Consider the following 13,360-nt stretch of genomic DNA (forward strand, 5'->3'; position numbering starts at 1 on the left):
CCTTCTGTGTCTATTTCCAGCTTTCAGTACGCTGGCCTTCTCACACACATATACAACTACAACCTTAGAATGAAGTTAGTCTTACCGTTTTTGATTTGACAATATTATATTGAATTATTCCGGTTTTATTTGAGTTATATTTTTGCCGTTCAGCAGCAGATCTCGCCTTTCACTGCCACCTCGGTTTTGAGGATCCCGCCTCCGCTACTGGATGATCTGCATTCTGATTGGCTAAAGCACTTCTGGGTTAAAAACGCTGTGTAACGATTGGCTTGGAACTTTTCTGTTGTTAACCCTTTGTGAATTTACAAAAAAAACACAAATTATATTTTACAAAAAGGGCCCTTCTTTTATAGTATGCCAAAGGGCAGGTGTTCAAGCACCCTTTAAGGTCTATATGTGCACTGCTTGGTTACTGAATTCACGGACAAATGTTGTCAAAAGACCTCGCTGCTCGATCTCCGGATTCACAACTGACTCCATTTAAGCAGCAGCACACTGAGTTGACACCAGTTGACACATGTAGGGGAGAGCGGGGTAATGTGGGACACCGGGTAATGTGAGACACCCGCTGTAACTAGGCAAAGAAACAAATTTGCGGTCATGTGACCATAATGTTTTCAACCCCTTCCCACCCCCCACTTGTCATGAAGGAGAAGTTGGTGCTGGTTCTGTGGTAAGTATTTTTTTTCACAAAAATGTGTTTGTTGCATGTAAAAGTAAATTTTCTTACTGCGAACGTAATCAACTGTAGTATCAAAGCAAATTGATTCAGGTTGAAAAACTTATATCATACATGTTGATGAACTTCCAACATATAAAACCATGTGATTGATGCTAGTTAAAGATTAGCCTGAATTGCCTAGAGATGTTGTTTTTTCTAAAATGGTGGCTGTGGGGTAAAGTGAGACAGATGCTGTGGGGTAAAGTGAGACGCTGACTCACTTTACCCCGACATGAAGCACAAGTTAAGTTTAGTCTTATATATATTTTAGTCTAATATTACAATACATATGTTTTAATTTTAATGTCATAAACATTGTAGAAAAGTCATCATGCCAAGACGATACATCAGGACGACATCTTGGGGCCAAACACCCCTCACAGAGATGGAGAGTGCAGCTGCAGAGGTCATGCAAGGAAAGAAGTCCTTAAGACAAGCAGGAAAGGAACGAAATATCGACAAGACAACCCTCCAAAGATTCATTAAGAAAATAGAGAAAGGGAGAGTTAAATCAGTAGCCTGGGGTGCAGTAGCTGAGGCAAAAAGAATACTGACAGATGAGATGGAGGAGGAGCTTGCCCAACATTTAAAACAACTGGCTGACCAGTTCCATGGCCTTGCTCCAGTTAAGTGCCGTGAACTGGCATTTGAATATGCAGACAAAAACCATATCCCTGTCCCTGCCAATTGGATGGAGAAACAATGTGCAGGTAGGCTAGGGTGCGCAAGAGATCACATGATTCTGTAGGTCAACTTAGGCCAACTGATCTTGCCACAAAGCTTATCTTATAATAACGAATTGTCCACTCTTTAGGAGTAGAGCGGTTTGGCAGCTTTCTAGCCCGTCGCCATCTCTCTGTCCGAACTCCGGAGGCAACATCCCTGGGAAGGGCTATAGCCTTCAATAAGACTACAGTGGGGGAGTTCTTTACAAATCTGGCTGTAGTGATGGACAGGTGACAGAATTAATTCTTTAGTTGCAAATGTTTTATGGAGGCTTTACCTGTAAGATTTGGTTTTGATTCTGATAAGGTTCTTCCCTTGCCTCTCTTCTTTAACAGACACACATTTCCTCCACACATGATTTACAATGTGGATGAAACAGGCGTCTTTACAGTACAAAAGCCACGGCAGGTAAGCTACTAGAGAGCAGCAGACTGATACTGAGTGGCTTGTGATAATGACCAGCTAACTATTGGCAGAATGCTGAAACTAATGCTATTAGTAATGTTGTGAGCCTGTGAACTAGAAAAAAATGAATGGACTGCAACAAAATAAAATGTACCTTTAGACCAATAGTAGCCTACTGATTGCACATGCCATTGATTCTAAACTTTCTACTTGATTCAGGTTGTGACAGAGAAAGGGAAAAAGCAAGTTGGTTCTATCACATCAGCTGAGAGAGGAGAACTGGTGACTGTGGTGTGTGCAGTGAATGCTGCTGGGAATGCCATACCTCCCATGTTTGTCTTCCCCAGAGTTAGGTTTAAGGACAACTTCATGATAGGAGCACCTCCAGGAGCCAAAGGTGCCTCCACCAGAACAGGATGGATGAACGAAGACACCTGGCCTGAGTTCCTCGATCACTTGATAAAGCACACTAAGTGCACTCCTGACCATCCCATGCTGCTAATCCTGGATAATCTGAGAGCTCACATCTCACTCAAGGCAGTGGAGAAAGCAAAGAGTAATGGTATTGTTCTGCTCACCCTCCCACCCCACACATCCCATCGCTTGCAGCCTCTCGACGTGACGGTGTATGGCCCGTTCAAGACCCTATACAGCCGAGCTCTTGATGGGTGGATGAGATCTAACCCTGGCAAAACAGTCTCCATCTATCAGATTGCAGGATTTGTGAACGAGGCCTTCTTGTCAGCAGTGACACACGCAATATCACCTCTGGCTTCAAGTCCACTGGGATCTTCCCATAATATAACAGAGATATTTTCCCTGAGGAGGCGTTTGCACCATCCATGGTGTCAGACCGGCCAAACCCTGAGCTGCGGCCTGCATCCACTGGTCCATCCACTTCAGATGATCCGGATGGTCCACGGCCTGCAGATTATCCACCCCCTGCAGATGAACCACCTGCTGCAGATGCTATTCCACTCGCTGATGCTATTCCATCCACTTTGCATGGTCCACATGGATGTGCCTCGCCAGCTGTCTCACGATCTGGATATGTGTCTCCTCAGGAAATCATACCACTTCCAAAATGTCCCCCCAGAGGACAAACAAAACGAAAGCGTGTGAAGACAGCCATCTTAACAGATACTCCAGAGAAGCAAATCATAGAACAGGCTTATGAAGAGAGACAAAAGAAACTTGCAGGGAAAAAGCAAAATAGCAAAGAAAAGGGAAAACCGAAAAAGAAGGCACCCAAGAAGAAAATCATAGATAGCAGCTCGGAGGAGAGTGATGACCCTGTCCCATTTGAGGATGATTTTGAGAGCTCTGAAGATGAGAGGAGTGACCCCGGAAACAAAGATCTGTCCGTGGGTGACTTCGTCCTCGTCAACTTTGCCACAAAACACCGAAGTATCCGTTATGTTGGCATGGTTGAGAAGGTTGAGGGGGACGAAATACTAACCCAATTCCTCAGAAAAACCCAGGGAAACAACAGAGAGTGGGAGAGACCCACGTTTGCTATGAAAGAAAAGGATGTGGCACATGTTCCTAAAGGTGATGTGGTGAAGAAGCTGCCTCAACCTAATAGGCCTGGAGGAACAACACGGAGAGAGCAACTCTTCACCTTTCCCTGTAACCTGCAGGGCTGGAATGTAGAGTAGGCCTTGTTTAAATATGCGGCTGATGTTCATATCATATCGTGTTCTAATCTAACTGGTTAAAGGGTTAATTGAATGTTTATTAAAGCACTTTGAAATATATTATGTTGTATTTGACTTTGTTTGGAGTTACTTTGTTTAAAAAATGTGCTAAATTGACCAATCCCCATGATTATGTTGCGCATCCGACATTAGTTTTGGAATGTGTGGTTGTCAATCTATCTGTCAGGATTCTAACTGTTACAACATGTGTTGTTTTGGTAGTTTAAAAGTGGAAAAGGTAAGTGGTTCACTTTACCCCCTTGATTTCTCTAGTCTGTCTCAGTTCACCCCTTAGCTGGGGTAAAGTGAGACACAAGACCACTTTTTAAAAAACAATCATATTTTCACTGCCCTTTGTCCTGAAGACATTCTGATCATTTCCAGTGCTAGGAAACATCCTGAATTAATGGGAAATGTGTAAATTTTACTGATATATCATTTTAGCTCGCCTACAGGAGAGCAAATGTAAAAAATGTCTCACATTACCCCGCTCTCCCCTATGTTTAGAAGTCAAAAAGTACAACACACACAACTCACCAGAGACATTTACATTCATTTATAAAAGAGAAATACAACCATACTATAAGCACACATTGTTCGGCATTGTTGATAATGAAGATGAAACAAATCATGCAAATGGACCAACAGAAAAACTGGAAGACAAATGCGCCAATTGATCACAAAACTTCAAAGTCTGAATGTGTGTGGTAATGTGAACCGTTATTATTTCCTGTTAAAACAAAGAACATATCAGCAGAGAGATGTGGATTAACTGGAAAACGATATGCAAATGGAAACAAGACACTGCATTACATCAACACTGAACTCAATTCTTGCTAACCATGAATATGACAAAGGAGAATCGGATAGTTTGCATGTTCTGTTTGGCCAAAGAAGCTGGATATGTATTTGTTTGAAAAAAGGTATGATTTTCATTTTCTCGAGTGGCACAAAAGTCTGCTCGCAACAAACAGTAAATGGGAACAAAGAAGGCACCTTCGACTTACTGGTATTATTATTTTTGGGCCCATCTTGTTGTCATCAAAGGAACAATAACTACATTTTGTGACACCCTTTGGGATCAATGATAAAGTGCCACTGACAATAACACATCCACTTGGACTCATTCCCTTCATTCACACTGACACACCCAACCACAGCCACACATCTCACCCATCCAGAGACAGGCGGGAACACACACTAACATTATATCAGGTAGTGTCTTTAGCTAAAATCTCCCCCCGTCTGTCGGACACAGCATCTTCAGATTTTGCTTGCTATTGCGAACTAGTTCATCACCTGGTTCTGTATGTTAAAACAGAACATTAGTGCAAATCTCTTCTGTCAAGGAGAATTGTCTGTGAGGAACTCAGATCTGGATCTTTTTGGAGGCAGAGTATTTACATCAAAGTTAAAAAACGGTGTCAAAGGATACTGGTGCTTTAAAGTCCATTTGACTTGCAGTACTATTTCTCTGCTGGAGAACAAACTTGTAACGGAAATCTAACAGGATGATAATATCTAATATTTGAGAGGACATCGAGAAGAGGAACAATACAAGTCTAATACCTACTTCGAAACAATCGTACCTTGTTAGGCAAGGAGTAAACACAGTTACAGTTTCACATTAGTAAACCTAGTAATACTCTACCATATGGTTCTGAGAAATATTTAGAATGCTACGAATACCACTTTCTTGTAAAAGATACACAAGTCATTTAGAGGATGCCAAGTTCAAATTGCATTGTCACACTTTACGCCGGACAACACCAATGTTTTTGATTGTTAAGAATATAGAGATATGTTTTAAAACGTTTAACTTTTTTTTTTTTCTTCTTGGAAAACTAAATGAACATCAAGAATTTTTCAGAAAGTCTAACTGCATGACTGTGACAGAAGCAAGCGTACCAGTCCAGTCATTAAATCTCTCCAGTGCAACCAAACTCCTGTCAGACTGCTGGGGTCACTTTTATTCCTCTGCACTGAGCAGCCTATCACACTAGCTTATTCAAATAGAGACAGAGTATTTGTTATTGAAAGCTGATTGAAAGATGGTTTGTAAATCAAGGAGCAGGGAGCTTAGACATCTCTAGGGCATTCACTGTCCAACTCTTTAAAAAACCTAGATTTTTATCAAAATATATCCATCTTAGTGTGTGTGTTTGTATTCGTTTCCATGTGCGTGTATGTGTGTGTACTCTCAGACGAGTGTGGATATGATAAAATAATCTGTAAACTTCTCTCTTTTACACTGTGCAAACTGCATTGTCTTTAGGAGAGGGAGGGGGACGTGGGAGAAGATTGCAGCAGGTTAACATTTTGGCAGCGCAGCAGTTGAAGGGGAGGTGACAGAAGAGGAAAGGAGGCAGGGTAGCTGGTTTTAGCCAGCCTAGCTCTGAAGCAGGATGGGGTCTTCTAGCTCATGGAAGCCAGGCAGCGAGCCGCTCTGACTCTCCCCAGAATCCGAGTCATAGGGCGTGTCGGGGAGCTCCGTGAAGCCCCACGCCACCTGGTCGTCCTCAAACTCGGAGCGCGCCTGCACCGGCACGTCGGCACACTCCTCCTCCTCCTCGTTGGAGTGGAAGTCCTGAGGGATGTAGAGCATCTCCGGGTAGTTGCGTGACACCAAATCGCTGGTGGTGGCCACACACACCTTACGGAAGGCGATGAGATGCATGTGGGAATACTTGATGTATTTGTAGCGCTTGAAGCCCAGCGACTCCACCGCCACGCGCCAGCTCCGCATCATGAGGGCGTGGCGGTTCTGGTGGGAGGAGTCGGGCGTGATGATGAGCAGCAGGCCGTGCAGCTCGAGCAGCTCGTGGGCTTTCTTGCAGCAGAGCCAGCGCTGGTAAGGGGAGGGGAAGTAGGACAGGAGCAGGGAGAAGACCACCACGTGGAACAGCTGGGCGGGCAGCGTGTCGATGGGGTTGTGGAGCTGGCGGAGGAAGGCCTCCACCGCGTCGCTCGCCAGCTGGAGGGGCTGCTGGAGCTGGAGGTTGAGGAAGTCGCACTTGTACACACTCTGAAGGAGAAGAAACTAAAATGTCAGCACTTTTAATACTAATCTAATTGCATATATTAATTAATTAATTAATAATTTTACAATTTAATCATCTTATAAGTGGCTCTTTCAATACTTTATATGTTCACTTACTTTTTGAAATGCTGATACTTATGACATTTTTACCCTGGTTGTGTATTTCTTCATTTTATTTTATTATTGTTTGCCGGCCCTCTTTATTGACTTGATTTTAGTTGTGCCTTTTATGTACATGTACACAAGTAAGTGTGTGTACAGTATATGAACAGGAACAGAAATCATCTCTCTGTTTGCTCGATCTACAATGAAATATGTACTGTAGAAGTCACTGCTCTAATTTTAACACTAAATATATTACTGCTTAGATTTTTGTTTTCCTTTTCTGTAATTAAATGTTCATAATTTTATTTTTATATTTACATTTATTCTATGTAGAAATATGAGTTTTTATTCTGAGCATCCTTTATTGACTCAAACCGAAAGATAACAAGTATTTTAATGCAACGTTTTGCCTTTTATCTGAACTGGTTGTTTCCTGTTTAAACACTGTAAATATGCCAGGCGTGGGATGAATAAAAGATTTCCGATTCTGATCTTTTGCTCTTTTTGATGAAGTGTCACGTTCATGTTCCTCCACTTGCAGCTGCAGACTTCAAGGCCCTTTTTCTTCTGCTTTTTGCACAATTTGTTGACACATACTGTAAAACCACAACCCTGATAGCCCTGTGTGAGTCATTTCTGTTGTTGAGTTTTGCTCTGTAATGCCAGCACTAAATCACCCGACAGGAAAAAAAAAAAAAAAAAGAAGCACTTTATTTGTGTCAACAAGGATTTCAAACAAAATTAGTTAAATAAGCCCCCGTACCTCAACTGCAGGCACTATGTCAATCCCGACTGTGAGGAATTCATCAAACTTCAGGAAAGGGTTGAAGCAGCTTCCGACGTCAAGCAGGCGCATTTTCCCCAGCGGAGACATAGAGCTACAACACAAATGTGGAACAAGTGTTGAAACCATGTGACTTCTGCCTCCAACAGTGCGTCTTTGTCTTTCAGGACACATATTTCAACCAACAGATGATTTATTTTCCAAAACAAACAAACAAACAAAACATCACATGCAAGAGCCCATTTCGTATTTTCAATAAAACGACAGCACATGTTAAGCAATTATGATGTGTTACTAAAAAAAGATTATTGTTGACGAGTTCCTGAAATATGACCGGAGATGCTTAATCTAAGAAACAAACAAATAAACGCCTCTTCATAAATAACATTAGTGTTTGATCTGTGGTTTAATGATCAGGCCTGTTTGTGTATTTCATTTCAAAGTAATGGGGGAAAGGTAAGATGTTCTTAAACATACTCCAAACAATACAATGACAACACATTTTAAGCATGTTTCGAGGATGGACCGTGTGCTCACCGGGGCATGCTGCTGTGCGGCTGTGCTCCTGCAGACAGACCCATGGCGAGCATGGCGCTCTTCTCATCCTTTTCTAACATTCTTTTCATCCCGCCTTGCAAAAAGTATTCTTGACAGACACTGTGGAAGAAAAAACTTAACTGTGAAAGTGACAGAGACATGTCCCAAGAGCACACATTTAGAAGAGTCACATTTCACTGCCATGAGATCTGAACCTGATGCTGTTTGGAGTTGTTACCTGCGACACCATTCGATGCGTCCCTCTCCTTCACACTTTTTGGTCCAGTGGTTGTCGGCGAGATTCTTCATGGCGAGGGCGTACTCACTCAGCGTCTGCTCATCTTTACAGTGCTCGCGCCAGATCTTGTCAAAGTCGCCCACTGAGGAAACCATTTTGGAAATTTAGGACAGAACTAACAAATAAAAACAATCAAATCAAAGACTTCAAACACTAAAAGGATTGATACGTTCACAGTTAGATTAATCTACTGGTATCACTATATCTAAATTGTAATCTTGTCTTCTTTGAGTGTGACAAATCAATCCAAACCAAGTCAAACATTCACAACCTACTTGCCAACTTCGGTTATCCCCTTCAGCAACAAAACATGGCAGTACTTCTGTTTAAAAAGTTCAGGCTACATTAACTGCTGCAGTACATGCCGACTCTCCTCTGCCAGCACAGAAGTGCAACTGTTCGTTCGAAAAACAATCTGACTCAAATAGCTATTTCATAGTTATAAAAAAAAAAAAAAAAAATCCCTTCAGCATTTCTTCACAGTTAACAGCCTGCAGCCTAGGCAAACACTCTGATAAGGGAGAAATCCCATGACCACAAGGAAAAAAACCTCAGATTGAGATTTGCAGAAATGAAAGGACAACAAGAGGAGTGGTGGTAAACAGCAGCACTGGAGGAGCATGACGCTGTGATTCAATGCCAAGCCTCTCAGATCATGCTTTACTTATTAACCACTCATGAGGTCCGCTAGCAGGACACTTCTCTGTGCCGTTACATTCTACAAAAACAACCGTTTAGCCGCTAACTCGGAACAGTGTCGGATTTCCTCCAAAAATGACTTCTTATTAACATCATTTAAAAACCTTACATCATTGGCTATGTTGTGTTTTAACACATACAAGTACACCCATACCAGCAAAACCTGGACTCAAAAAAGATTAAGCTCCTTTGTGAAAAGTTTGATGAATTGTGTAAACAATTCAAAGTTGTCTTGTTCAGAGTCTTCTCTATCTAGCAATCTAAACATTTGAAGCAAAGAGCAGGACGCCCTGTGGTCTCTGAGATTCAGGAGCAGTGATTTACTCAAATGGATATCTTGATTCAGAAGCATTCAAGCTAAACAAATGAGCTAAGCAGACAAGATAACTTAAAATCATGACATTTATGGCTTTCATACTTACATAAAAAATATAGCCTGCAAATAGCTAATGTGCAACAATTACAAGTTAATGATAAAATAATGTTTCCTTTCTCGATATAAAGACTGCATCACTTCCAATCAGCGCTGACGAGTGCTGAAAGGGTTTTTCCAAACTTCCCATTTTACAACATGCTATTATTTAAAATGACTAATAAATGGAAACAAGACAGATGTTTTAGTTCTCAAGACAGATAGCTGTTGATCTGAAAACACAACTATTGTAGAATTTCAACCCTGATGCAGTTTATACAGCTTTAGAAAGATCCACGAACAAAATCAATAAAAGAGTTTTAAAAAAAAAGATCCACAAACGTTATTATTAACATCACTGGAACACAAGCACATGAGAGGATTAAGCTCCATTTTGTTTGACATGATTGCATCAGTAAGGGACAATTATAGTCTTAAATTGTGTTGTGGGTTTTGTTCTGATTGAAGATAGATGTCATTCAATATACCGGATAAACATTTGGTCTGAAATCTCAGTTTCAGAGATGCATCATTATCTGCGCCGACCAAGTGGTTATCCTTTTGCCTTTTTTGTACTTCCCCAAATTGCAAAAGCAGAAGTAAATCCACCCTGAAGTCAAATGTTATACAAAGTGTCCATTTGAATATTATCTTTATTTACGAGTAAGTCGTAAGGGACATTTCTTTCACAGTGGAAGTAAAGACTTAACAAAGACTGCATTAGTGAATCTGTGAGGAACTTGTTTTGACCAAATTTGTTGTTATTTACTCAGTTTGTCTATCTCTGAATAACAATAGAGTTGTAAAAGTTGCACAAAAAGTTTGCTCAGTCCAGTTATCATATATAGGCAATAAATAGGAAATAGGTAGTGTATTGTCTCAAGAGATAGGCTCTAAAGTGTCTTTTATGGGCAGCGGACGACAGTAACTAAGTAGATTTACTCAATGTTGCTAACTATTATTTATTTTTGAGTAAAACATATCAACGTTTCTGCTTCTGAAATGTGATTTGATGCTTTTTCATTAACATATATATTATTTTTATATTTTAGAGTACTTTGACTCTTTTTACAGAACTGTAAGTACATTTTCCTGATTATACTTACATACTTTTACTTAAGTACCGTTCACAATGCAGGACTTTCACTTGTAATGGAATATGTTCACTGTGTAGTATTAATACTTATAGTTCAGAAGACAATCTGAATACATTTTCCACCACCTGATTATTGGTAACCTATTACACTAATGCACGCTGGTTTTAACCAACAGAGATAAAACATGTTTACACCAGGGACTTAAATGTGAGCAGAAATAACCTTAGCAGTGTTTTTAATGTTATTGTTAAGCAGCTTTAAAGGCCTGCATAATGCTACAATGCCTGAATAACAGCTAACCAAAGTATCAAAAACAAAACCGTTAGCAAGGAGCAGAGTATGTCATCTTTAGAGGTGCTCTGGTTAACAGAAAGTATTACATTTACAATTTAAGAGCTAAGGTTCAGTGTTAGTTCCTCGGCTGCAGGGCCATGCAGAGAGCGAGGGGCCCTGCAGCTGCTGCTTACCCTCTCTGTATTTCCTGCGCAGTTTTCTGTGGACGTTTTTCACGACCCCTGACAGCTTCTCCTGCTCCCTCTTGCACGGTTCTTCCTCCGGTATCGGCACGTAGAACAGCTCGGTGTGTTTTTCCGTCTCCCCGGTCTCGACATTGTCCCTGAGGTCCATAGCACCGCACCGCAGATGCTGCTGCTGTTGTTTTCGCCAGTCGCTTCGCTTCCCCTTTTACCCAGCTGTAAAAAAACACCGACCGGCGAAACGGCAGACTAGCCAACAAAACGCAAGCTGATTGGTTGACTTTGACACACATGCTGTAGAACTGGCAGTGCGGCTTCCAATCAGAGGCCTGGTAGCGTATCCTGCGTGCGTTCCATGGAGCGTTTAAATGCAGCTCGGAAATATCAGAACTACTGAAGTTATCTCAAAACCTCATGACATGACACAAAAATAGAGTATGTTTTTTATAATATGAATATGACATGATAACATGACTCAATGCATATGTAAATGTAACACTTTCAGACAGTTTAACAGATGCAACATATTTTATGTATTTATATTTTTTATTTGTGTTCATTATTTGCTCTGACATCTCTTTAAAAAATGCATTCATTTTTCAATTTTGTTGAATTTGTATTTAAATATTTAAAGTTGTAGTACAGGTATCTATTATTTTCTCTCTTTTAATTTGTGTGCTTTTTATTTAGATGTATTAATATCTGTATATATTTCTTTCACATAGTAAATCAATTATTTCAGTGTTAAGAGCCCTGCATATCACTGCTGTTAAGAGGCAATGCATTGATGAAAACTGCATTACTATACTGCCATGATGGGATAGTTTGAGAAAAGACAAACATCTTATCAGTTTAAAAACATATTTTAGAATGGAAAAAGGTTTATACAAATACATACGTGTTTTATATGGTTAACATGTTGTATTTCATTCTTATGCATTCAATTTCACATGCACTGTGTATGTAGTGCCACCCAATGGTTTCAATAGTGTGTGGTTCCCACATTTCTGAAGACAGATCTCCAATAAATATGTGTTTATCATTGTACTAGTTTGCTGACAATGATCATTTACATTTCGGTGTAAATTGAAGTCTACATTTTTCAAAAAGCAAAGGATTGGCAGGGTTTGAGCAGTTTTGAGAGTAATATTATTTGTAGCTTTCAGTACAGCTTTTGTCCTGCTCAAATTCTGAATTCAGTGCAAAGTAAAGACAATGCAGTTGTATCAAAAGTTGTGTTATCCAAACTGCATTTATACGTTATTGCAGAACACAACTAATCCCGACTTCCAAAAACAAACACAGCACATGATGGTCAGTGCGTAGATTTCTTAGCTGTGGTTTCACTGTTTAGTCATGGTTGGGATTAATTTCACCATGAAAACTGTGCGTGGGTATTAATGGAACATCGTTATGAGGTCTTATATCAATGCTCCAGGAAAAGTTGTTTGTAACAAAGACAGGAGAAAGGCCTCTGAAACTGTAATTCCTCTCATGTAAATTGTATGTTATGTTAAATGTGAATATATATATTCTAAATAAACATTATAATGTTTCTTTATGTGTGAAGTCAGCACCATATCTTCGTATTGAAATTCTCCTTGGCTTCAATGCTGATCCACATACTAATAATATCACTAATCATAATTTATCACCGCCCTCAAGTAATACTGTATACAGAGGGGATAAAAAAAGTATTTAGTCAGCCACCAATTGTGCAAGTTCTCCCACTTAAAAAGATGAGAGAGGTCTGTAATTTTCATCCTAGTTTGATTTTTAAAGAATTTATTTGCAAATTATGGTGGAAAATAAGTATTTGGTCACCTACAAACAAACAACATTTCTGGCTCTCACAGACCTGTAACTTCTTCTTTAAGAGCCTCCTCTGTCCTCCACTTGTTAACTGTATTAATGGCACCTGTTTGAACTCGTTATCAGTATAAAAGACACCTGTCCACAACCTCATACAGTCACACTCCAAACTCCACTATGGCCAAGACCAAAGAGCTGTCAAAGGACACCAGAAACAAAATTGTAGACCTGCACCAGGCTGGGAAGACTGAATCTGCAATAGGTAAGCAGCTTGGTGTGAAGAAATCAACTGTGGGAGCAATTATTAGAAAATGGAAGACATACAAGACCACTGATAATCTCCCTCGATCTGGGGCTCCACGCAAGATCTCACCCCGTGGGGTCAAAATGATCACAAGAACGGTGAGCAAAAATCCCAGAACCACACGGGGGGACCTAGTCAATGACCTGCAGAGAGCTGGGACCAAAGTAACAAAGGCTACCATCAGTAACACACTACGCCGCCAGGGACTCAAATCCTGCAGTGCCAGACGTGTCCCCCTGCTTAA

General features: G+C 40.5%; 2 protein-coding genes across 4 annotated transcripts; one reads left to right on the forward strand and one right to left on the reverse strand.

Moving 5' to 3' along the window:
* The first annotated feature begins 517 nt into the window (after nt 1-517).
* On the forward strand, nt 518-4,047 carry LOC307040557 (uncharacterized protein). Of its 2 annotated transcripts, XM_079683512.1 has the most exons (5): nt 518-676; nt 1,046-1,434; nt 1,539-1,680; nt 1,786-1,858; nt 2,075-4,047. In XM_079683512.1, the coding sequence occupies exons 2-5, from the start codon at nt 1,056-1,058 to the stop codon at nt 2,975-2,977; spliced, it is 1,497 nt and encodes a 498-aa protein (XP_079539638.1). In that variant the 5' UTR covers nt 518-676; nt 1,046-1,055; the 3' UTR covers nt 2,978-4,047. The 2 variants fall into 2 exon arrangements, with proteins under 2 accessions (XP_079539638.1, XP_079539637.1); XM_079683511.1 differs by having other exon boundaries at nt 518-1,434.
* Nucleotides 4,048-4,093: 46 nt separating this feature from the next.
* samtor (S-adenosylmethionine sensor upstream of mTORC1) lies at nt 4,094-11,265 on the reverse strand. Of its 2 annotated transcripts, none has more exons than XM_079683513.1 (5): nt 10,992-11,265; nt 8,257-8,398; nt 8,019-8,138; nt 7,461-7,575; nt 4,094-6,577 (listed from the first exon to the last, which is right to left on the reverse strand). In XM_079683513.1, the coding sequence occupies exons 1-5, from the start codon at nt 11,149-11,151 to the stop codon at nt 5,942-5,944; spliced, it is 1,173 nt and encodes a 390-aa protein (XP_079539639.1). In that variant the 5' UTR covers nt 11,152-11,265; the 3' UTR covers nt 4,094-5,941. The 2 variants fall into 2 exon arrangements, with proteins under 2 accessions (XP_079539639.1, XP_079539640.1); XM_079683514.1 differs by lacking the exon at nt 10,992-11,265 and adding an exon at nt 8,592-8,731.
* Between the last annotated feature and the right edge of the window lie 2,095 nt (nt 11,266-13,360).

Source organism: Notothenia rossii (assembly GCF_949606895.1).
Source record: "Notothenia rossii genome assembly, chromosome: 5".
NCBI classification, from domain to species: Eukaryota; Metazoa; Chordata; class Actinopteri; order Perciformes; family Nototheniidae; genus Notothenia; species Notothenia rossii.

Coding starts and splice junctions, on each gene's coding strand:
- samtor (XM_079683513.1), bottom strand. CDS start 11,151: ATGGACCTCAGGGACAATGTCGAGACCGGGGAGACGGAAAAACACACC. Junction 8,399..10,991: donor GCGCAGGAAATACAGAGAGG/GTAAGCAGCAGC, acceptor TGGTTTCCTCAG/TGGGCGACTTTGACAAGATC. Junction 7,576..8,018: donor CCGCACAGCAGCATGCCCCG/GTGAGCACACGG, acceptor TTTGTGTTGTAG/CTCTATGTCTCCGCTGGGGA.
- LOC307040557 (XM_079683511.1), top strand. CDS start 1,056: ATGCCAAGACGATACATCAGGACGACATCTTGGGGCCAAACACCCCTC. Junction 1,435..1,538: donor GATGGAGAAACAATGTGCAG/GTAGGCTAGGGT, acceptor TCCACTCTTTAG/GAGTAGAGCGGTTTGGCAGC. Junction 1,859..2,074: donor CAGTACAAAAGCCACGGCAG/GTAAGCTACTAG, acceptor TACTTGATTCAG/GTTGTGACAGAGAAAGGGAA.